Consider the following 24,987-nt stretch of genomic DNA (forward strand, 5'->3'; position numbering starts at 1 on the left):
TGAGGTTTCTCTTCTTATGGAGTGTAAATGAGGTGTTGTTGCTGAGCAACATGCAAACTAGCAAGAAAGCAAAGGTAGAAAAAAAGTGAAAGTGTTATTCATTATCTAATGCCTCCTTAACTTCTAAGAAGGCATAATGAGGCGATGAAGAGCACTTCAGGAATAAGACAGCATAGGTGCAAAATGAAACTGTAAGTGTTATTCACAAAAATAAGAATAATTATTGGATATTTGTATATATTTATTGTGTTTGTTCACAGTTTTTTTTTACAGAATAAAATGTTTGATTATAACTTTCATCACCTATAATCATCTATCAATACACTGAATGCAAACAGTGTTTACTTAACATATATTACCTTAAATATTTCTTATTTTTTTCTTATCTTTTCAATACTTGAGGAAGAATATACTTAGTCTATATATAATATGATATGATACAATTGGTTAATTTAGTTTTTAGGTTACCACTTTTTCAGTGTAGCATGGATTATATTATATTAAACATTATGAGCACTGGCCAGTAAACTACATATGAAAAAAGGAACCAAAATGAATGAATGGCAACTTGCTTGTTACAACTTGGCCTATATTGTATAACATATCTTGAACATTGACAGTTTGGCAAATCCTTTCACAGAGTTGGTTCTTTGTTGATGTTAAGATCCTAGCGTTATTGTAAAGGCAATTGCTGTCACCTAGTGGTGTATCAAGGACATCACAAACAAGAAGGTCAAAATTCAATCTGAAATACCAATTGAAAGACAATTAGAACTGTGTGTTTACAAATCATCATGATGAACAAACATCTATATGCAGTTGAAATGTACTTACATGGCATCCAAAGAATGATCACTCATTTATTGTGTTCAAAGAACATGAAGTCCTACAAAAGATAAATGATAGGGGATTATTCAATGTTGAACACAGAAACCTTTTTTTAAAGGTCCCATGAAGTGCTTTGAAATGGGCATTTTTATTTGATGTTTGACATAATCTCAACCAAAACACAAAGAGAGGGAGGGATACAGTGTAGCCGCTCCCCTTTTTTAAAAACAGCCAATAGTGTTTTGTTTTATCACAGTGCTGACAGTGAGAGTGGTCGAGCTCAAGTGCATCAAATGAAAGCAAATGAGAAGAGGGGGCGGTGCATGTCAGATACTAGAGAGTACTTGATTGGTTATGATTTCATGTGAAACTAAAGTATGACGTGACGCTGATCCATTTAGGTGAAAGTGACAAACTACAAGCTTTACATTAGTGATGTGTGACACCACTGATTTCCTATCCGATACCAAATAATAAAAAGGCGAGTATCGCCGATACCGATACTTTCCCCAAAAATACTGTTTGGAAAATTAAAGTAACAATTAGTTTACCTAAAAGTGTCACTTTATACTGAAAAGGAAACATATTACGGGCTATTCTTGTTTATTGAAGATTATCATACAAAAAAGGAGCCAATTTACATATTTTTGACAGATTCTGAGCATGTATATCTTAAAATGCCTGCCTGAACATCTTAACATAAAACAACATTTACTTTTAGTTTAGTGACATGCTAATCCGACCCCCTTGAAGATTTTTAACCTTTTTCTTATGTTTTATCATTGTCACAAAAACCCAAGTCCACAAAATACAGTCACATCGCCACATTTTCTCCCTCTGTACCTGCATAGTTCCTAGCTGCTGCACCTGAGGACTCTGCAAGCAATGTCTGTCTCGCCACAGCAACACCTGTACCTCTCCTTTCCTCCTCTTCTGACCGCCTAGTCATGATGTAGTCATATTCTGTCTTGTGATTTATATGTTGGTGTTTGATTAGGTTTGTGGTTTTACCACAGTACCTCACTGTTTTGTTACACGTGTCACAAACAGCATTGTTTGAGTTTATGGAAGTAGCTCCACACAAAACTTTGCTTGCGGTCACCCATATCCAATGACAGTGTGACTGAACAACATGTGCAAGCGGACTGCCTGAGAGGCTAGCTAGCCTACTCTACAGTTATACAGTGCCATTTTACACACATGACTTGGCAGGCGGAAGAACAAGTAGTTCCGACTAAGTTAGCATTATTCAGATAAACTAGAGTAATTGTGGTTACTTTTCCATTGTATTTCTGCTTCCAATAAACAACATATTTGCTCCAAACTACTGAAATATCGATATTTGGATGAGATAATCGATTCTACAATAAACAAAGCTGGTATCAGAGATATCGATATTTTAGTATTGATCCGCACATCACTATTTTACATGTTTAAATCAGTTTTATATCTCCTAAACGTGAATTCTATCTAGCACACTAATAATAATAATAATATATTTCATTAATAACGCGCTTTTCTAAAACTCGAAGCACTTACAAGAAAGTGAAAACCACAAAGCACAGTAAACAATAAAAAATACAATAAAAAACACAGTAAGAATAAAAGATATCGCAAATTAAAAACAGACCTAAGTTTTAAGTAGCTTTTTAAAAGTGTCCAATGAACTGGCACTCCTAATGTTAGTGGGAAAGACAATGCCCTACCTCCCATGGTGCTGAGTTTGCAGCAAGGCTGAAACAGCGTACGACCATGAACTGCTTTATATGTTAAAATCAATGTTTTAAAATCAATACGAGACTTGACGGGCAGCCAGTGAAGCTGTTGGAGTATAGGAGTAATGTGCGACCGAGAAAGATGTATGTGTCAACACACGTGCAGCAGAATTTTGGATGTATTGCAATCTTAAGAGAATTTGCTTATTTAATATCTTAGAAGTTAAAAATAAGATACAAGATATCTTAAAAGTTAACAATACTGAAACTAACATCTAAAAAAATGTATTTTAATTTCATGGGACCTTCAATGATCTAAGACAGGCATGTCCAAACTAGCTCCTGGAGAGCTGGGGCCTGTTTCAGAAAGGAGGTTAAGTGAAAACTCAGAGTATTTTAACCCTGAAATGAGAGAAACTCTGGGTTTTCCGTTTCAAAATGGCAGGTTTGTTAAACTAAAGAAATCAGGGTAAGTCAAGCCTGTTTCTGAAAGAGAGGTAACTTTAACTCAGAGTCAGTTACTGTGGTAACTTACTCTGTGAATCTAACCTGGTCCGGAGCAGGTTTTATTCTCTAAACTCAGAGTTTCTGTCGGTCTCCTCCCCCTTTTTAAAGATGAAGCGTATTTCTCGCCTTAGCCTTACGTCTCTGCACACTTATTTTAGAGCTCATTTTGGAGATGTGCATAAAAACGATTGATGGCAACGTCATGATTCACATAACTTTTGAAAATATGCATAAAAAACATGCGCATAAATGAGTAGGTTAAACTTTTATTTCATAAGAAAAGATGCGCATAAACTACGAAGTACACTTAATAAATTACAGTATGTACATTAAAAAAAGGTTTGTTGGAGATGATGATGAAAATGTGTGTGAATGGACAAACCAGCAGACTGAGCACACTGCAGAACATCTTAAATGTTGTTTTAGTCATTCTAAAATGCCTTTACTGTTTCAGTATTAGTGTATATTATTAATTACCTCCGAGCGTCTGGAGCGTGTCAAGAGTCTCCGTGTCTCATGGCTTCAAACGCCCCCACGTGTTCATTGTTTGTCAATTGTCTTCTGAGGCGCAAGTATTAAATAAAGAATTATTGATGCAGCTTATTCTACCGCAGTAAATTCTGTTTTTACTGTTGATATTTGGCGCAAGTTAATCAGGAAGTGACGAGTGTGTTCTCTTTGACTCTTTGGATAAAAACGCTGCTTTATTTTTAGGCGTTATTCCAGTTTTGCACAAATTTATGTAATAGCCTGTATTTTGATGGAAACACAGCTATTGCATTTTTGTCACACACAGAACAAAGTCACGTACGAGGCTTGTCCTTCGACATGTACTGTTACTGATTAATGGGATTATTATTCTGTCTAAATAGTTTTTAGCACTGCTTACCGTCTTAATGTTATATCAACCTCTATCACTTGATCAATAAAAAGGCAGACACAAGTGCACAGTTAAATCTATTAAAACTGATAAACGTGTATAAAAGTTTTGAAAAAAGTATAAACGTCACACATTACATTACTTATTTTATTATATTTAAATGTTTAAATACTTAAAAAAAAAAAATCTGCATTAACTTGAGCAGCTGTTTTCCCAGGCTAACTGTCTCTGTTTCTCTGATGGTTGCTTCTTTTTAAATATATACACTCATATTTGCTATAACTTTGCTTGAGCAAATCAAGTTCAGCTGGAGAAAGAAATGATGATCTCTTTTTTTAAGATGTTGCCATAGTCACTCGTAATATCTGCGCTCCATTGATAATGCCTTTTTATAGTCACGGTGTGCGCGCTTAACTCTGAGTTGGTCTACTCAAAGATGATTGACCTAACTCAAATCCGCTATTCTGAAACCGAAAACTCAGAGTTTTTAATCTCTTGGTAAATCAACTCAGAGTTCAAGTTTAAACTCCGAGTTGTTTGAACCTCCTTACTGAAACAGGCCCCTGGTGTCCTACAAAGTTTAGTTCCAACCCCAATCAGACACACCTGGGCTAGCTAATCAAGTTCTAACTAGGCTTTTTAGAAACATCCTTGCAGGTGTGTTGAGGCAAGTTGGAGCTAAAATCTGCAGGAAACTGGCCCTCCAGGACCGAGTTTGGACACCCCTGATCTAAGAACATTGTCTAAAGCAGGGGTTTTCTACCTGTGGGGCATGAGAATCTATTAAGGGGGTGCGAGAATTTGAGGCGTGCACTCGACTAAATTATGATGATGATTTTTATGCGTTCACTAGAGGGAATCTGATTAACATTAGTTTCACAGCTAACTATCAGGCATCTGTAGAGTTAATGCGTTTATTTATAACAAATAAAAACAAACTGAGTGCTTTTTAAAATTAATGACGGTGAATGAAACCCGGTGAGTCGTCTGACAAAAAAGTGCCATTCTGATTCAAATCAGCAGGATGCCCTTCTGGATCTTTCACTGAGTTTTAAGACACTATGTGACTATGTTTACATGGACATCTGTAATCTAGTTGTTTGCATTTAATCTGAATAAGACAATAATATAATTAAGGCATTTACATTAATTGCTTTAACAGCAGATCGGCTGTTTAAATTTCACTCATGAACATTTCATTCATGCCCCCGTGACAAACTCAGATCACGTCTTTGATAGTTCACACTGTGTGATTGTTACTCACGTGAACGAGCACCGATTTGCCGGTGCTTTCAGGCATTTTGTCGGCGATTTCTCAAAAACCTGTCGGCGATTCAAAATTGGGGCTAAAATCATGCAGTTTGAACTCAAGGTCTGCATTCCCACGGCTGTACCGCAAGATCCGACCAGATAGCTTGTGGCGCAGGAATAAATTTCTGGATAAAGCGCGGGATCGGTCAGTAACTGGTATAATTTGAACGGGAGCGGGCAGTCTATCAATATCGCTCCTGACTCCCGAGCAAGCGAGCACGCGTATGTATGTGTGTGAATGAGAGAGCGTGATGCCGTGTTTAGATTGTTTGCTGCTGTCTATGGGCTCTATTTTGACGGTCCATGCGCAGAGCACAAAACGCAGGGCGCAAACGCTTTCAGGGCGTGTCAGAATGCATTTTTGCTAATTTAAGGACGGGAAAATCTGCTTTGCGCCGTGGCACATAGTCTAAAAGGGTTGAGTTTATTTTCTTAATGAGTTATAGGTGTGTTTTAAGAATAAACCAATTAAAGTCTCATCTCCCATTCCCTTTAAGAGCCAGCTGCGTCGCGCCATAAGCGCATTCGCTATTTACAGGACGTAAAGTAAGTCCAAGTGGAAAAACTGAACATTTCACTAGCAAACAGTTAACAGTTTTTTTTTTACAGAAAACTGTTAATCAGAGCATCTACTGCGTGAGAATGAGAGATAATGAATCTACTTTCACTTTCGCTCTTGGATAGTGAAACCTTTACGCACAGACATCAAATAATCTATAAATAATTAATTGCGTTTGTTAAGCGCAAATATTAGTTTCAAAACTATTTCTAAATTCAGTTCTAATTTCCAGCAAACGAATAAATGAACAACAACAACGAAGTGTGCTCAAAAACCTGAGTTATATCCTAAAACACATGCTGTGCCCCATATGGTCTAAAACCTGACAGGTGGGCAAATCTAAGCTTGTTTTTAATAAAACAAATATAAATATGCATATAATAAATAATACTGCTAATAATAATTACATTATACAAAAGCAAATTGTTATGAATGAACTGAAAAAGCCTCCCGAGATGAAGAAGACATAAAAGAAGTGATTTTTCATATTTATGTAGGCTAGAAAATAATGTTTTGTAATATTTTAATCCTTTGTATTTATATCCTATATCTATTCTTATTATATCCTATATATATCCTTAATATTCAAATTTTTTCATATGTAAAGATATTTGCCTGTTGTTCTCTTGTGCGTATTAAGCAGTGTGTAAGCGAGGCGCAACTCTGCGCTGGAGTTTAGACCAGGTTTGTTTTGGTCTAATGAAAAATCTATTTTAGTTTCTCAAAATAGCAACGCGCCAGCGGTCCGCCTAAGAACGCCTTCCTTTTTAGACCAGAACGCCTATGGGCGTCAAGCTGAAACTACCAAAAGACTATTGCACCGCGCCTTGCGCCACATTGCGCCGGGTGTATGATAGGGCCATATTTGTGTGAATGAGAGAGAGAGCTTGGTGCTGTCTATGTGTGTGTGTATGTGTGTGAATGAGAGAGAGCGTGATGCTGTCTCTGTGTCACTTGCTTGGTGCTGTGTGTCTATGTTTGTGTGTGTGTTTATACACTGGGTGGTTTTTGTTTTTTTAGCGAGAGCAGCGGTTAGAAAACGGGAAGGGTCGGGCAGCGGGACAGCAAATGCTGAATATAAGCGAGAGCAGTAGGGTTCGGACTAAAACCTGGCGGGAGCGGGATTAGAAATTTTGTCCTGCGCAGATCTCTAGTCTGAACTCATAGGCAGGACCACAACATGCAGCCTATATCAGTTGGCCCGAAATAACAACGTGACAGTAATGCACCTCAACACACCTCCTTTTCAGACAAGCATGCCCATGGGCTCACAAATAGGTGCAAATGTATTTGCTACCTAAAGAACATGGTGCAGGATGTAGAAATGATTCCTGCGCCAGGCTGAAACTAGCAAAAAACATTGCAGCACCGGGTATATGATAGGGCCCAGAATGCCTATAGAGGCTTATCATTATAATATCACAACATTGTTTTAAACATAAACATGATGAGATGTAATTATTGATGCTTACTATGAGGAAACATGCTCCAAAAAGCACAGCTTTGATCTTCACATCCAGATCCATAGGAAAGGAGATTCCAAAATTGTCTGCATCTGTGAAAGCTTCTCTCACCAGACCTGTCCACTGTTTAGAAATTTTGCCCACCTTTGTGGATTCATCTAAAGACAAAACCTATTTGCAAGGAAATAAAATGATTTATGATCACGCAAAATGTTATGTGGTACTAAAAAATAATCTTTTACATGGCTTAATGTCAAAACTATTTTCTTTTAAATTTGGAAAAGAAAGCATGGTTCATACATCAAAGTTCACATCCGAACAACATCTGCATGAACAGAACGGTCCTTCAATCTTCAAAACAGCTTCTTTTTTCTCATTCTGAATGGTAAATTTGGGAAGGAATGGATGCCAATTCTGGATCACGTATCCAATCGGGTAGCCTGGTGGACTTTGGATTTCAAGCTAAGGAAGACAAAAAAAGACATGAACAGTAAGTTTAGGCATCTTGAAATACCCTGGATATAGATATGATAAATATCCCAGCATATGTTTTACGCAGTGGATACACTTCAAGCCACAACCCAGTACTGGAAAACACCCATTCACACACACTCATACATTGGGGCCAATTTAGTATATTCAATTCACTTAAAGCGCACGTCTTTTAACTGTGAGGGAAACTAGAGCACTAAGAGTAAACCCACATGAACACAGGGAGAACATGCAAACTTCACACAGAAATGCCAACTGTCCCAGCCTGCACTCAAACCAGCGACCTTCTTGCTGTGAGGCGACAGTGCTAACCACTGAGCCACCATAGTACCCATTATTCATTCATTTTCTTTTCAGCTTAGTCCCTTTATCAATCTGAACCGCCACCTTATCCAGCATATGTTTTACGCAGTTGATACCCTTCTAGCTGCAACCCATCACTGGGAAACATCCATACACACTCATACACTACGAACTATTTTTTAGCTTATCCAATTCACCTAAAGTGCATGTCTTTGATCTGTGGGGGAAACCAGAGCACCCTGATGAAACCCATGCCAACATGGAGAACATGCAAACTTCACACAGAAATGCCAACTGGCCCAGCCGGGACTCGACTCAGTGACCTTCTTGCTGTGAGGCGACAGTGCTAACCAATGAGCCACCGTGCTGCCATATTACCCATCTTGCAATGCATAATTCATGCAATTACTGTTGAACATGACATGCATAAGCCATATGTTGATTCAGCAACATTAGAATTTAAACTTAAAACTAACCCTGCCTTGTCACACAAGTCAAATTATTGTAGATTATTGAAATTATGAAATTACATGTAATTCTTAAAGGGTCCTCTATGATTTATTTCCTCTTTTATACATTTATTTTCTTTTCACTTTGATTTGGTGGAGAGAGTATGAAATATTTAGTTTAATATTAAACATTTTATATTAATGGTTTATTTACATTTTATTATATATTATATAAAGATATTAAAGCTCAAAAGGACAAGACTGATAAAAAAAAAAATACAACACAGTCCCCGAGAAACACATTAGAATATTTTCTGAAAAATGTTATATGCCGATTATTGAAATCTACCATCACAGATATACATTCATGGCCACTTTATTAGGTACACAATACTAGTACCAGGTTGGACCCCTTTTGCCTTCAGAACTGCTTTAATCTTTTGTAGCATAGATTCAACAAGGTACTGGAAATAATCCTCAGAGATTTTGGTCCATATTGACATGATAGCATCACACAGTTGCAGCAGATTTGTCAGATGCACATCCAGGATGCGAATCTCTCATTCCACAACATCCCAAAGGTGGTCTATTGGATTGAGATTGGGTGAGTGTGGAGGCCATTTAAGTACAGTGAACTCATTGTCATTATCTAGAAACCAGTCTGACTTGGTTCACACTTTATGTTATGGCGCATTCTCCTGCTGGAAGTAGCCATCAGAAGATTGTTACTGTGGTCACAAAGGGATGGACATAGGCAGCAACAAAACTCAGGTAGGCTGTGGCGTTGACACAATGCTCACTTGCTACTAATGAGCTCAAAGTGTGCCAAGAAAATATCCCCCACACCATTACACCACCACCAGCAGCCTAGACCGTTGATTCAAGGCAGAATGGATCCATGCTTTCATGTTGTTGAATTGTCCAGTTTTGGTGAGCCTGTCTTAATTGTAACCTCAGTTTCCTGTTCTTAGCTAACAGGAGTGGCACCCGGTGTGGTCTTCTGCTGTAGCCCATCCACTTCAAGTTTGACGTGTTGTGTGTTCAGAGATGCTCTTCTGCATACCTCTGTTGTAACGAGTGGTTATTTGAGTTACTGTTGCCTTTCTATCAGCTCAAGCCAGTCTGGCCTTTCTCCTCTGACCTCTGGCATCAATAAGACATTTGCATCCACAGAACTGCAACTCGCTGGATATTCTCTTTTTTTTGGACCAAACCCTAGAGATGGTTGTGCATGAAAATCGCAGTAGATCAGCAGTTTCTGAAAAACTCCCAACAACCATGTCACGTTCAAAGTCACTTAAATCACCTTTCTTCCCCATTCCGATGCTCAGTTTGAACTGCAGTAGATCATCTTGATCATGTATACATGCCTAAATGCACTGAGTTGCTGCCATGTTATTGGCTGATTATAAATTTGCATTAACGAGCAGTTGGAAAGTTGTCCCTAATAAAATTGCCTAACAAAATCACTCTTTCCTTTCACGTTACCTACATATCTTTCAGTAATTAACATAAATATTTAACAAATAAGCATGAAATTAATATCAAAGGCTTTGAAACATTAATAAAATGAGAGGGATGAGATGGAAGGTACGAGCATGTAACATAAATAATAAAAACATGATTTACCTCCTGGAGGCAACAGGGGCAGAAGCAGCTTCCACACTTCAAAGGACGCATAAGTCTCATCACTTCCTGTCCCAAGTTATCCTGAACATGGATAACGAAAGAGCGCAGCGGCCCACAGAACTGTCTGTTGCAGCAGTCGTTTTCCTCAGCCACATAGAACACCTGCTGCCCCATACTGTTCTTGACAATGTATTTGTTATTGGTCTCCCAGCCCAAGATAACTGTAATACAAAGCAATCAAAACACAAAATAGGTTGTAACGATGCACGTTTTTGTCAAATTGTGTGCATTTCATTAAGACACATTGGTAAACCCTGCCTAAAAGGTTACTGCTCAAATCTGCCATATTGAGAGACAAGCTTTTTTGGTTTAACATTAAAGCTATGGTTACAGAAATAAAAGGCAAACATATACAGTTAAAATACAGTCATGTAAATTAAGTTGTGCAACGGACTAAAATAATCCTATATTGGCTGACTTTTTTTGCAAATCCAATGACATGGGTGCCAGGTACCAGATACTTTATGCAGTGGAAAAAACTAAACGTGAGTCATACCAAGACCAACCATACAGTGGAAAAATTAAAAACTTAAACAAATTACTTCTACTTTTTATTCCTAAATGCATTTTGTTTTTTCAACTTAATATTTAAAATTTTCAGTAATAAGTTAGGTTAGGTAAGGGGTTTTATTAATTTTGTTTTCGTTAACATATCATATGAGACGCACTTCTCACAAAACAGATGCTTTATACACATAAATATTTGTGTATAAATGTTTGATATAAATGAACATGATTTGCTTATAACTACAGATCAATGATGGGAAATAGCGAAATAGCCTACTGTAACATATGCGATTATATAAAATAAATAAATGCAAAATATATGAACACAGAATACAGACCCTTACAGTCTCCGATATGTTACCAATTACAGAAAAACTACACACAGTACACATTTAGTCCTTATTTGGGCTCAAAAACAATATGCAACATATAGCCCACAGTCAGTGGAAACCTCTCATCTGCATCTTTAATCTTCACCAGCACATGTAACCTCTGTTAGAAAGTAATTCTGTTAATAGTTAATAGGTAAAAATGGCAGTTTGTTCATGTTTTGGGTTACTGAAAGAATCATTCTAGGACAAACAAATCTGGTATCGGAGATATCGATATTTTAGTATCGATCCGCACATCACTACTTAACTGTAATTGGTCTGACTTCTCCTTTGTTTTTTCACCCTTCACTCTCGCATTTGCCCATTTATGAAAGGGTCGGATGTCAGAAGCACATCAATATTCCCGCACACGTTATCATCAGCTCAAGAAGTTTGTTTTTTCCAACCCAGGCTTATCTCTGAAAACTTAGTCCCGTGGATGTTTCTAGAGACTGCGAAATACATCCCGGGAGGTACGTATTTTTGGAGTTTTTGTTTTCGCGAATCCGCCGATGTGTGCGATTTTTCTGCGACTCAAATGTCTCTCGCGAGTGCCGTTCTCGCCCGAGGCCCCTGTCGAACAACTGTCTGTCTGACTGGCTGAATGATTAACCGGGCGACTGGCCTATCGGCTGACCCACCCTCCTCCTTCCCTGAACCCAACCAATTTTACCGATTGACCCGCCCACCCGCTTACTTTCCTAAACCTAACTAACAATTTACAAAAGCCGTCCAGAAAAAAAAAAGCCCTCCTCTGATTTTTACCACGTTTTCAGATCTCACCCTGTTATGAACTTGCTCACTTTATTATTTGGATTCTGTTTTTGTATTACCTGATTTCTGGAACCACTTTTTTCCAGACTCGAAACCGGTCGTCGTCGTGGTTAGCTCCTTTCTGCGTCACAAGTCTGCCGACGTACACGACGAGCTAACTGGACAAACTGGTTGCGGGGGGAAAGCCCTCCATACGGAGGTAAGTGGTCAGCATGAAAAGAAACGACATTAAACAGCCCCGTAGCGTTCGCTTAAAAAATTGAATGCAGTCATATGTAAATCCGGCTCATAATTCACGGCCTCCAGAAACGTCCACGGGACTACGTTTTCAGAATGAGCCTGGGTTGGTTTTTTCAAATATAGACTCGCATGCTCTCTTTATCAAGAAAGTGAAGCAGCTCGCGCTTTAGACAACCTTGTAAACAACGACAGGTAGATTCTGCTCTTTTTCTTGGTTTTGGTTGACCATGGCTTGTTATTATATGTATATATTATTACGGTGTAATGTCTCGGCTGTGTATTTAAAAATGCTTTCTTTGTTTTCATTCTTCTGGCTTATGTACAAGCTAGTATCTCTGTAAACCAGCTGCACGTCTTGCTCTGCCTTTTGGTACATAAAAAACTGATGAGATGAAGAATTCTGACCAAGTACTGGTCATGAATATGACAATTGGTGAGTAAAATCTGCATATGGAGCAACACACATTCATATGTGTATATAAGTGGCGCATGCTCAGATACCTCAGATTGTCGCTAGCCTTCAGCTGGTGGATCAGTATTATGGTTGTAGAGATGTAACCTCTCTGTTGCCTCCAGGAATTCTCAAACCCACAGGTGTCAAATCCAGTTCCTGGAAGGCTGCAGCTTTGCACTGTTTAGCTTTAACCTTAATTAAACACACCTGATCAAACTAATTGAGTCCTGCAGGCTTGTTTGAAACCTACACGCAAGTGAGTTGAAGCAAGATTGGAACTAAACTGTGCAGGGCTGCGGCCCTCCAGGAACTGGATTTGACACCTGTAATTCAAGTCGATATTTCTGCATTATGTTGATGCGGGAAAAAAACATATGGCAAATTAATTTATAGGGGCTTTTGCAGCAAGTTACCCTAGCTGTTTAGCTAAAATTAGAACTTCAAATATGACAGTAAGTTGAGAAAACAAGGGGAAGGATGTTGTGGTGACCACAACCTTCTGGAGCCAGAGGGGAGATGTACTTATAGGCTATATAAGGACTGTACAATGGACAGAGTTCTATCAGAGGTAAGAGATGGGTTTACCCAAATTATTTTCTGTGGATGGATATACTTAAAGGATTACTGAACCAGGGAATCACATATATGAGCAATGATGCTGAATATGAGGGTTGACCAAAAAGCATACACTCACATACTGGGCCAAACTCCCGTTTCCTCTTCACCGTCTCATGAGCACTTCTCATCTTGCATCCTCCAAAACAGACAAAGACCTGCTGAAGTTCTGCGTTTAGTCCACATAAATGTGCAGAGTACAAACATGGCACAGCAGGCTCCTCCCAGATAAGCACTTACAGGGTCATCACTTGCTCTCAAAATGGAGTGGTGCAAACCTTGGGTGTAAATCCAGGTCTAGATCTTAGGATAACTCTAGGAAACAATGACTGAAAATGTCTCTAGATCACCTAACCTCTTAAATCAATTTAACATAGTCTTTAAAGACAGGAATATAAGCTCAACTGAGTCTTGTGGTTAAAATAGAGCCTTCTGCATGCCCCTTAGGACCACAGAGAGATCCCAAGAGGGCATGATAAATTCCTGAGAAAGGTTTATCCTCCTGGCACCTCTAATGAATTGAATGATCAGATTGTGTTTTCCCACGGTTTTACCATCCACTGCATAATGATAAGAAGAGATGGCAGCAATATAAACCTTCAGAGTGGAGAGAGACCGTACATACTCCATAATGAAGAAAGGACAACTTGATTCTAATCTTAGATCGTCACGGAGTCAAATGCACCACTTCGCAAACTTACACTTTCACCTCGCTAGCTTGATTGATGGCGTCATCCACCATGGACAGTAGGTCACCTCCTCCACATTCTGTCTAGGTGAGGAAGACAAGGACTAGGGTGCATGGAGAAGATCTCAGGGGAACTCAACAGGGAGGGACTGTCATAAAGGCATGGATGGCTAAAGGAACATTGTGTAATATTAATTAAGTGTAATAATAATAATTAATAATTCCTTTGATTTATATAGCACTTTTCAAAGCGCTTTACACATTATTGAGGGGAATCTACTCATACACCACCAGTGTGCAGCATCCACTTGGATGACGTGACGACAGCCATATTGCACCAGACCGCACACTACACACCAGCTGATTGGTGGAGAGGAGACAGTAGTGATGATTAAGCCAATTATAATATGGGGATGGCTAGGACAGAGGCCACCAGGCAAATTTGGCTGATTAACCCCTACTCTTTTTCGAAGGACATTCTTGGATTTTTAATGACCACAGAGTCAGGACCAGCACTCACTGAGCAGTCCCCATCAGTTTATGGGGCATTAGAACCCACACAGACCGCAGGTTGAGCACCCCCTGCTGGTGTCACCAACACCACTTCGGGCAGTAACCTAGCTTCCCCATATGGTCTTCCATCCAGGTACAGACAAGGCGCAGCCTTGCTTAGTTTAAGTGGGCAACCATGTGAGAGTTGCAGAGAGCTAGCTGCCGAGAGCTAATGCACAGTAAGCTTTCGCTGTTTTAAAGTTGCCATAAAACTTGAGTTAAGATCCTTTTTTTCCTAAGATCCTAAGAAGATTGGTCCTTTTTTCCCCTAGCATAATGTCCATCCACTTGAAACTGTCCTGAAATTAGAAAAAAAAGTAGGGCAGTGCATGATTTCATCCTTTGGGAACCGATTGAATTGTCGGAAGATGGGTTTTGCTAATGAAAGAAAATCCTTGTAGTATTCCTTAAACAACAGAAAACAATAATTGTGTATTCAATTTAAGATTCAGTAAGCTTAAAAACTGAACTCTCTTTTAATAAAAAAGTTTTAAAAAGTTGTGTGCATCCATAACAGCATGTGCAGCGGACAACAACTGTTCAAGATTGTGTCTGCATAAAGAAGGGACTTAGTAAGTCATAGACTGACTTAAGTGCGCACAAGATAGTATCTTATGTTTCCATATCTTATGTAGGCATACGTGCGTGAGCATTATACGCTTGCATCTTTTCCAGAACAGCATTTTTAAGATACTGGGTGAAGATAAAATGATTTTAACTTTCACTTGCAGCAGTGCTCATATGTCATACTATCAGTTCCAGAGCTGTAGACCAATCAGAAGAACTCAGAGGTGGGACTAAAGCTGCGAGCTTCTGTTTATGGTAATAAGTTGACATGACAGCGACAGCATGGCAGAACAACTCCTGAGTGCTCCATCTCGCATTTTCAGATGAAAAGACTGCATATTGCACTCAAATGCAAAGTGTCTCTGCTGTTTACTTTTCCACCTAACTCCAGCGACTGACTGTATTTGTCATTGGAGTGTGTGAATTAAACCGTGACCCACGCACCGTGACAGTTCAGGATGAATACATGTACTGTTACACCTCCAATATATAAAACATACCTTTATAGCATGTTGCAGCACTGTGTCACGTGTAGTTAGGACATGGGAAATAGGTTAGAAGATTATCAGGTTTGGTCTTATGGGCCTTCTATGGTTTTGTCTAAAGGAAAGTTGCTTCAGTATTCTATACGCAAAGTCCCTGTGGTAGTTGCAATTCAAGCCATGTCCAAAAACGTTGAATCCAAGCAGACAGATCATATTAAAGGAGTGTCAGATAGTCTTGTGTCTTTCTCTGTACCTGATCCCTCTGATCTGTCTTTTCCTTTGTCCACAGAGGAGTTGAGTAGAGAACAATGTGCAGACTCATCATTTGCTGCAACTGTTTGCTGCTGCTCTTTCTAACAGTCAAGTTTCTGACCTTGCTAGAGGACATTTTATTCATGATGGACTGTTACTGGGGAAGCGCTGTCCCCATGGTGATAATCTGATTGCACAAGTGGTAATTCCCGGAAAATTTTGTGGTACTGCGATGACCACAAATCCAGTGATCTTGTAGTTTTAAAAACTTATGATTGGATTTTGTACCTTTTGGGGCATTTCTATGTTACACCCAGTTTCAGCTAAACTTGTCTCATTTGAACATATACTTGTATGTTTAATTGAACTATAATTGTAGACTCTGCTGATCTCCACCCTTGTTCAAAGTCCAGAAGCAAATATTTGCATACTGTTACTCATTTCCTTTGTGCGTAACAATTGTGCACTATTTCTTCACATTGTACTGTAAAAGCTCTCACAGTTTGTGAATTTATGCCATGGTTAAACTCCTTTTTAGATTGTCTATCAAGGTTCTAGCCTCACCTCCTAGACCTCACCTACAACAAGCCCTGAAAAAAAATAGAAAATGTTTATATCTTTGGAAACCTTTGGAGAAGTTCCATAAAACTTTGTCCCTAATGCTTATTGTGCACAGTTGAAAAGAAATTGAAAGGAGGTATTATCTTGCTCTAGCTTTTGGCAGTTGAAGAGGTTGTGCAAAAACTTACTAGTTTTATCCCAAATGACTTGGATTTTAGATATATGTTTGGCTCTTGGCTGTGCATGAAAATAAAAATGGATGTTTTATTCAAAAGCAAAACAAAGAAAATCTAATTTTACTCAAAACGAAAGTGCTGATTCATCTACAAATTTGCTTTTGTATGTCTATAGGTGGGCGACGCAGTGGCGCAGTGGGTACCACGTTCGCATTTTTTCAGGAAAAGACCATTCACACATCTATTCCAAAATACCAGTAAATTCTGACATCATTAACCAGAAATGACGGCTGGGCTTGTATTTGTAAACATTTGTCTACATTACAAATTCTGTGGATGGATCAGTATTGTGAACAACTTTGATGAAAACATATGGAGGAACACTTTCGCATGTCGAGATGTACACGATATGTGTGTGTACTGTCCTCTCCAGCTGCTTCACGGGCACACGCATCAAAGATTGAAGGTAAACATATAACGGCTTATCATAAGTATTTTATCAATATTTTTTACACAGTTGGCATCAAGAAGGAACATAGAAATGTTATCTGACTAACAAAGCAGCTAAATGTGTCTGCAAATATACTCACAATCTTTTATTCTCATAAACCACGCGGACGTGAATGTGTCTGTGTTCTGATTGGCTAAAGTAGACGTCTCACGTCAGCGTGTTCTAGACGTGAAAGCACTCTTTCCGGCAATCTTCCTTCTGCGTTCACACAGCATTCCGGCGAATACCCCTAATGTCACAACTGCTCTTTCCAGAAAATAGCTGCAACGAATTTACCGGGTATTTTCAAAAAGACCCTGTTCACACATACAGACCTTTCCAGAAAATTGCTGGTAAAAAGGTCTGTATGTGTGAAAGGGGCTATAATCACTATCAGAGACCAAAAACTCTGACCCAAACAGAAAGGCAATCGTAAATTTTCTGCATGGACCTAACTTGGACCCGTATGTTATTTAAAAATGACACCCAAACCTGTGCAGACTTGAGATATGCATTAAACATACTGGACCCGCTGTAGACCCAAACCCAGCTGAACAATAGAGGTCCAATTACACCCAATTGGCACATATTGACAGAAAACTCTATATTAAGGAGTAAAAATATGTTGCTGAAAACGTTTTAACTACTGTTAAAAGCATTCTCACTGACTGCAGTAGAGTACATGTGCGCATGACATCAGCATTCTGTTGCTTGACTGCCATATTCTCCCACTATAGGTGGAAGAACACTTATATTTTATTATTCTTATTTAACAATGTAAATATAAAAAAGGAGTCCCAAAAACAGAAATATCTGACTATCGTCACACGTGTGTGTTTTAACCACCTTATTTCATGCTTACATCCCATCCTACATTTGCAAGTTACAAATCAAATGCAAAGTGTCGACGACTGAACATTGGTGGATGGGGTGCTCTCTGAGCCTGATCGACTCAGGTATTACACACAGACCCAATATATAATATAATATATTGGAACCCGACCCGGACACAACTGACCATTTAAAATATAGACCCGAACACACTCAGGTCCTGGGTCCACTGTGAAGACCTCTATACAGTTTACCTTAATAGATTTATCTTTAGAGGAGATAACTAATCACAATCCTCAACCTAATAACCTTCATGATTCATTCTAACACACTTCTTACACTTTTCTGTTGCATGGTATTCATGTCATGACTCTTGGAGAGATTTAGTATGGTAATAAATATGTATATGGACTTGGAGGCATAGATCTACTGTGCTGCTGCTGCTTCTTTAAATATTTTGGCCGAGCATATCGAGTTTTGCTACTGCCAGTTTATTCACAGACATGCAGTCTGAGAATATAATACAGTGCTGCTGCAAACATATATATATATACATAACAATATATATGTAACCCCCCAAACAAGGCAGGAGAACATGAAGGCAAAACTAACCAATGAAACTTAGCTATAGATAGACTTTTGTTATTTTTTTCACGACCATGAGCTATGGGTTCACATGTTTTCTATCTATGTGCACCTGGGCTGCCTTGCTATTTGCTAATGAAATAGTACACTACCTGACAAAAGTCTTGTCGTCGATCCCAGTTTTTGAATGCAGACCTATTGGAACTCGCATGGACCCAAGATTCTCACAGAAAACAGTCAAGTTTGATTAAGAAAAAAATCATGGTTTGGGGTTACATTCGGTGTGAGGGCATGCAAGAGATCTGCAGAGTGGGTGGCAACATTAACAGCCTCCACATCAAAGTTCCTGAAAGCAAAGAAGGTCAAAGTGCTCCAGAATTGGCCAGCCTAGTCACCAGATATGAATATTATTGAGTATGTCATGGGTAAGATGAAGAAGGAGGCATTGAATATAAATCCAAAGAATGTTGATGAACTCTGGGAGTCCTGCAAGAACGCTTTCTTTGCCATTCCAGATTACTTTTTTAATAAGTTATTTGAGTCATTGCAGAGATGTATGTAGTCCTTTAAGCTCATGGGGGTCATACACAATATTCATTCTTTTCCCACTGCACCATGACTTTATATTCTATACTGTACATTATTTCTGTTAAGTGACAAGACTTTAGTCTAAGCAAAGTTAGGTCTTACTGTCCTAATTAAACAATTAAAAATTACGGCATGATCACATTTTATTTTGATAAAATAAGCATAATCTAGAGGCCATTGCCTTTCATATTAGCCACTTCTGATGTCAAGTGGTGCAATAGTCAAGAAATGCTGCTGCTGTACCATGGATTTACCAGGCCGAATAATATTACACAGCACTTGAATGGGTCATTTTCAGAGGACGCCTTGAAACTATGGAGACATTTAAGACACGCTTGAACTCCATCAGATAGCAGAACAGGTTTAGCATGATTTGATGCGTTCAACAAACTAACCAACCTTTTCCATTCAGGAATTTACAGTTAATAATAGTCCTGATGAACAATTCATTTATGAATTAGAGAATCTAATGTTATAGCTCAAACACTATATTGAAAAAAATTTATTAATGCATAATAAACTTTTCATAATGCACTGCAAACTAAGCTGAAGCATCCATTCAATATATAAATTATAAGCATAAAAGTTTTAAATAATGCAAATATGTATTATACATGTATTATTTTAAAAATGTATGTCTTTGTAATGGTTAATCTAAACAACTATGTGTAAGCTCACAATGGTATTTCTCATTTTAAAATGTAATTGGTATCCACAAACTTCAATTATAAATGTATTCATTTTTCTTTAGCTTTATCCCTTTATTTATCTGTGGTCACCACAGCGGATGAAGCGCCAACCTATCCAGCATATGTTTTACACAGCGGATGCCCTTTCAGCCGCAACCCAGTATTGGGAATTATCCATACACTCTTATTCACACACATACACTACAGCCAATTTAGTTCATTCTTTTTAGTTTTTTTCTATTTGGTTTAGTCTGCATGTATTTGGACCTAAACATGGGCAAACTCCACACAGAAATGCCAACTGACCTAGCCAGGAATCGAACCAGCAACCTTCTTGCTGTGGGGTGACAGTGCTAATCACTGAGCCACCCTATCCACAAACTTTTAAATGTAATATTATTCCATAAAGTCTTGAAAAATTTAAATACTTTCACTACAAAAAATAAATACAATAAATAAAAAATGATTTAAAAAGATACATACTAAAAACAAGTCAAACTATCTGCAGTGAAGTAAGATAATTATACTTGGCAAGATTTCTTGAAATAAAAAAAAAACACAGAAAAAATGTTTTTAAAAAAGCTTTATGACGTCAGCGCAATAGTCTAGTGGTTAGTGTGCCGACATATGGTGCAATAGCACATCAGGGCGTCGCGAGTTAGAATCCCTGCTCGAGGACATTTTCCTACCGTACCCCCTCTCTCTCTCTCCCACTTCGCTTCCTGTCTCAATACTGTCCTATCTAATAAAGGCAAAAAGGCCCTCCCCCCAAAAAAAAAGCATTATAACATTATTACAGTGTAGTCTGATTATCTTAAAACTAGGTTTTTTAATAGCTTTTTTTAGATTAAACAGTACAGAGATAACAGTACAAAAAAATATATGTTTTGGTAATCACCAAAACTGTTCTCTGCTACAAACCATACATTAGGTGGTAGTTAAATAAATTTACCAAATAAATGGTAACTATTTAAAGAAATAATATTTTTTTCACAATTAGGTATACACTTACCGGCCACTTTATTAGGTGCACTTATCCAACTGCTCGTTAACGCAAATTTCTAATCAGCCAATCACTAGGCAGCAACGCAAAGCATTTAGACATGTAGACATGGTTAAGACGAACAGCTGCAGTTTAAACTGAGCATCAAAAGGTGATTCAAGTTACTTTGAACATGATGGCATGGTTATTGGCAACAGATGTGCTAGTCTGAATATTTCAGAAACTGCTGATTTACGGGGATTTCATGCACAACTTTCTCTAGGGTTTACAGAGAATGGTCCAAAAAAGAGAAAATATCCAGTGAGCGGCAGTTCTGTGAGTACAAATGCCTTGTTGATGCCAGAGGTCAGAGGAGAATGGCCAGACTGGTTTGAGATGATAGAAAGGCAACAGTAATTCAAATAACCACTCGTTACAACCGAGGTATGCAGAAGAGAATCTTTGAATGCACAACACGTCGAACCTTGAGGCGGATTGGCTACAGCAGCACAAGATCACATCGGGTGCCACTCCTGTCAGCTAAGAACAGGAAATTGATTCTACAATTTGCACAGGCTCACCAAAATTGTAGAATCAAAAATTGGAAAAACGTTCCCTTGTCAGATGAGTCTCGATTTCTGCGGCAACATTGTGATGGTAGCATTTATCAATCCTGCCTTGTATCAATGGTTCAGGCTGGTAGTGCTGGTGTAATGGTGGAGTTTCTTGGCACACTTCGGGCCCATTAGTACCAATTGTGCATCATGTCAGGGCCACAGACTACCTGAGTATTATTGCTGACCATGTCCATCACTTCATGACCGCAGTGTACCCATCTTCTAATGTCTACTTCCAGCAGGATAACATGCCATGTCATTAAGCTTGAACATGACAATGAGTTCACTGTACTCAATTGGCCTCCAATGAAATTGGCCTCATGGGAAATTTGCATCATAGATGTGCAGCAACTGTGTAAAGCTATCATGTCAATATGGACTAAAATCTCTGAGGAATATTTCCAGTACCTTGTGAAATCTATGCCACAAAGGATTAAGACAGTTCTGAAAGCAAAAGGGGGTCAAATCCGAAACGAGTATGGTGTACCTAATAAAGTGGCCAGTGAGTGTTTATCAATTAAATTTGTGCTATTTTAGGAGTTCATTCATTCAACTGTAAATAATTTTGTTAATAAAAATGTCTAATTCATTCCTAGGATTTGTTGTATAAAGCTTATATGATAAAGCAAAAGTAACCAAGAAAAGCAGGGCTTAGACAAGGGTCATGATCGGGTGTACATCATTAGAAAAGGCTACAATAAATATCACAATATTACCTTCAGCCAGCTCAACTTTCTGCTGCACTAGAAGTTGATCGATCTGTGTTGTAAAACAGAAAACACGTTGATCAAGCTTGGTCCCGACTTGCTGATAAGATACTATCACAAAACAAATAATAATAATAATCCATCACTGTCAATGCTGCCCTACAGAACTAAAGATATGCAGCAGTAAAGCTTGCATCAGGCTGCTGAGAAGAAAAAAAAGTAATCTAAAAAACTAAAATAAAACTAAAATTAAATCACTGCTTACATTGACACTTCATTATACACAGCAGTTAATATGTAGCTATGATTTCATCCAGCTATTTTTATGTGCATTTTGGCATATCATATAAATGTTTAATCTTTGTGTATCGTTTAAATTTACTACTCTTTTGTTATGTTAGTGGCTGTTTTTGCTCTGTTGACTTTCATTATAATGACATTTATTTTGAATGCAAAGTCATGACACTATATAATAATGCATGTTTTAATTGTTTCCCTATTGGGAAGAGGTAAAATTTGTAATTTTACTGTTGAAAAAAGTGCCGTCAAGTACCATACAGAACGACAAATGCACAGCAAGCTCTACCTGAGTCAGGTACTCCAGTCCTGGTGGACAGCCATCAGGTCTCTGTGGAACTGGCATCATAACCACTTGACCTAGGAAAGAAAGAACACACTGTGTTAATCTTTAGGATCCATGAAATACAATTTTGATCAATCAAAGTTATCTTAGATTCCTTTACCATGGCCTGGTATGGCGGCTCCTTGACCATATCCAGGGGCAGGGTGAATTGCATTTTTATTTGGTTGAAGCTCAACTGGGTAGCCTGCTTTAAAAAGTATCAAACAAGACAAATTGAAACTGTGCAAGAGTATTTTCCTTGAATTACATACTGTAAAAGCTATTTAACACAGTGTTGCTAGGATCAGGTTACTGTTGATAAGCTTTCTGACACACTTACCATTGTTGGTTTCCATGGTGAAAAGCAGCAAAGTGCTCTGCAAATATGCAAAATAGAAAAAAGTACCGTAGGTTAAACAAATATTTCCAGGATATTTACACCCCTATTTAAGGAATGGGATTTTGGCAGCCAACAGCCAACATAGACAATGAATCCCCAACGGACGTTAGTGCTCAATGCTTTTGTTGAGAACTCCTAGGAACTGACCAGGAATTACTGGGTAAGTCAAACCAAAGGAGCAGAATACAAAGAGTAGTCCATATTTGAAGATAATCCTCAAACACCATGGGATCTATTTTTGACTTGACAGTTTTACAATAAAAAACTAAAACATAAAAACTAGACTGTTCCTGTCCTTTATGAAAATTGGTGGTTTTAAGAGTAGTAGAGTAACCGTGCATGCTTCTGGCACATTGAATACATTTGTTTATAAGTTACCATGGCATAACATGGTTTTATTTTCTAAGGTAATTCATTGTCTGTATCTTAACTTTTGTTAGTTTACCTATAATACCATTGTCAATAGGTTAATATACAGGTGAAGTCAGAATTATTAGATGCCTTTGAATTTTTATTTTCTTTTCCAAATATTTCCCAAATTATGTTTAAAAAAGCAAGGATATTTTCACAATATGTCTGATAACACTTTTTTCCTTCTGGAGAAAGTCTTATTTGTTTTACATTTTGGGAAAACCATTTTGAGGTCAATATTATTAGTCCCTTTCAGCATTTTTTTTTTTGATAGTCTACAGATCTTGCCTAATTACCCTAACCTGCCTAGTTAACCTAATTAACCTAGTTAAGCCTTTACATGTCACTTTAAGCTGTATAGAAATGTCTTCAAAAATATCTAGTCAAATATTATTTACTGTCATTAGGGCAAAGATAAAATAATCAGTTATTAGAAATGAGCTATTCAAATTATTATGTTTAGAAATGTGTTGAAAAAAATTGCTTTATATTATTATAGTTAATATAATTAATTAATTTAATTAATTATAGTATATATATATATATATATATATATATATATATATATATATATATATATATATATATATATATATATATATATATATATGTTATAAAGTGCTCAGCATATATAAGTACACCCCTCACAAATCTCTCATTAAAAATTAATATTTTCTAAAGGAAGCTTTACAATATTTTACTTGTGTGTTAACATTAGATTAATCAGTAATGAAGCCAAATCTGGAGCTCATCTAACGAAATAATTTATGATAATGGTACACCCGAATTTGTAATAAATACTAGATTTAAAAATAGCAAAACTAAAGAAAAAAAAATGTGTAACATCTAGTGACATTTTGTAGTTTAACATTGTTCCCTAATATTTGCATGAATTTTATCTTTCTATTTCTAAAGATGTTCGTTGACTAAAATATTATTTTAATAAATATATCCATTTAATAAATCTGTTTTGTTGAAGTGTCAAAATAAATTGCGTATATTCACTAAGAAATAGATACAAATATTCATCTTCAAAATGGGGTGTTCTCAAATATGCTTAGCACTGTAACTTAACTTAACTATATTTAAATATTAACTTAACTTATAATTATTATCAAAATAATTTAACCAAGGGCTAATTATGGGTTAAAAATGACTTTAATGTCATTTTTTTAATATTTAGAATTCAGGAGGAATATAAAATAATAAACTAACTTATAAAGTTATTTTATGCCACTGGTATAACCGTTGTATCCATTTTATTTCAAACGCCACTATTATTTATTTTACATTACTATGTGTTGAAGCCAGTTAACATTCTTAAAGGAGCATTAAAGATAGCAACTTACCTATTTAAAGAGGATGCCGTCTCGTCTTGTTCTTTAATTTGATATTCCCCACCAATATCCTCTCCTAAGGCTGTCGGTTAGTACTTTTTATTTACTTGTTTCAGTCATTTAATGGGCGACGGTCACACAGTTTTCTCCTCGCTCTTTATCTGCCTCACTGTTTCCTTCCCGGGAAACATATGCTCGCGAACACACCCCTTACAAAAACGAAAGAGGAAAACAATCCGGCAGTTATTACTCTAAATGCTTTATGTTTCGGTATGATTCGTCTGTGGCCG

General features: G+C 37.6%; 1 protein-coding gene and 1 long non-coding RNA gene across 3 annotated transcripts in view; one reads left to right on the top strand and one right to left on the bottom strand.

The window, feature by feature from the left end:
* The window catches only part of LOC103909778 (uncharacterized), a 56,524-nt gene that overhangs the window by 18,022 nt on the left and 13,515 nt on the right, over positions 1–24,987 (top strand). The window lies entirely within an intron of this gene.
* Positions 224–24,980, bottom strand: si:ch211-71m22.1. 2 transcript variants are annotated; one of them, XM_009297439.4, is made up of 10 exons: positions 24,710–24,980; positions 22,890–22,926; positions 22,671–22,754; positions 22,514–22,584; positions 21,937–21,979; positions 10,137–10,357; positions 7,564–7,725; positions 7,273–7,434; positions 835–886; positions 224–745 (listed from the first exon to the last, which is right to left on the bottom strand). In XM_009297439.4, the coding sequence occupies exons 2-9, from the start codon at positions 22,903–22,905 to the stop codon at positions 857–859; spliced, it is 789 nt and encodes a 262-aa protein (XP_009295714.1). In that variant the 5' UTR covers positions 22,906–22,926; positions 24,710–24,980; the 3' UTR covers positions 224–745; positions 835–856. The 2 variants fall into 2 exon arrangements, with proteins under 2 accessions (XP_009295714.1, NP_001121867.1); NM_001128395.1 differs by having other exon boundaries at positions 226–745; positions 22,671–22,757; positions 24,710–24,974.

This window comes from Danio rerio, chromosome 2 (genome assembly GCF_049306965.1).
Source record: "Danio rerio strain Tuebingen ecotype United States chromosome 2, GRCz12tu, whole genome shotgun sequence".
NCBI classification, from domain to species: Eukaryota; Metazoa; Chordata; class Actinopteri; order Cypriniformes; family Danionidae; genus Danio; species Danio rerio.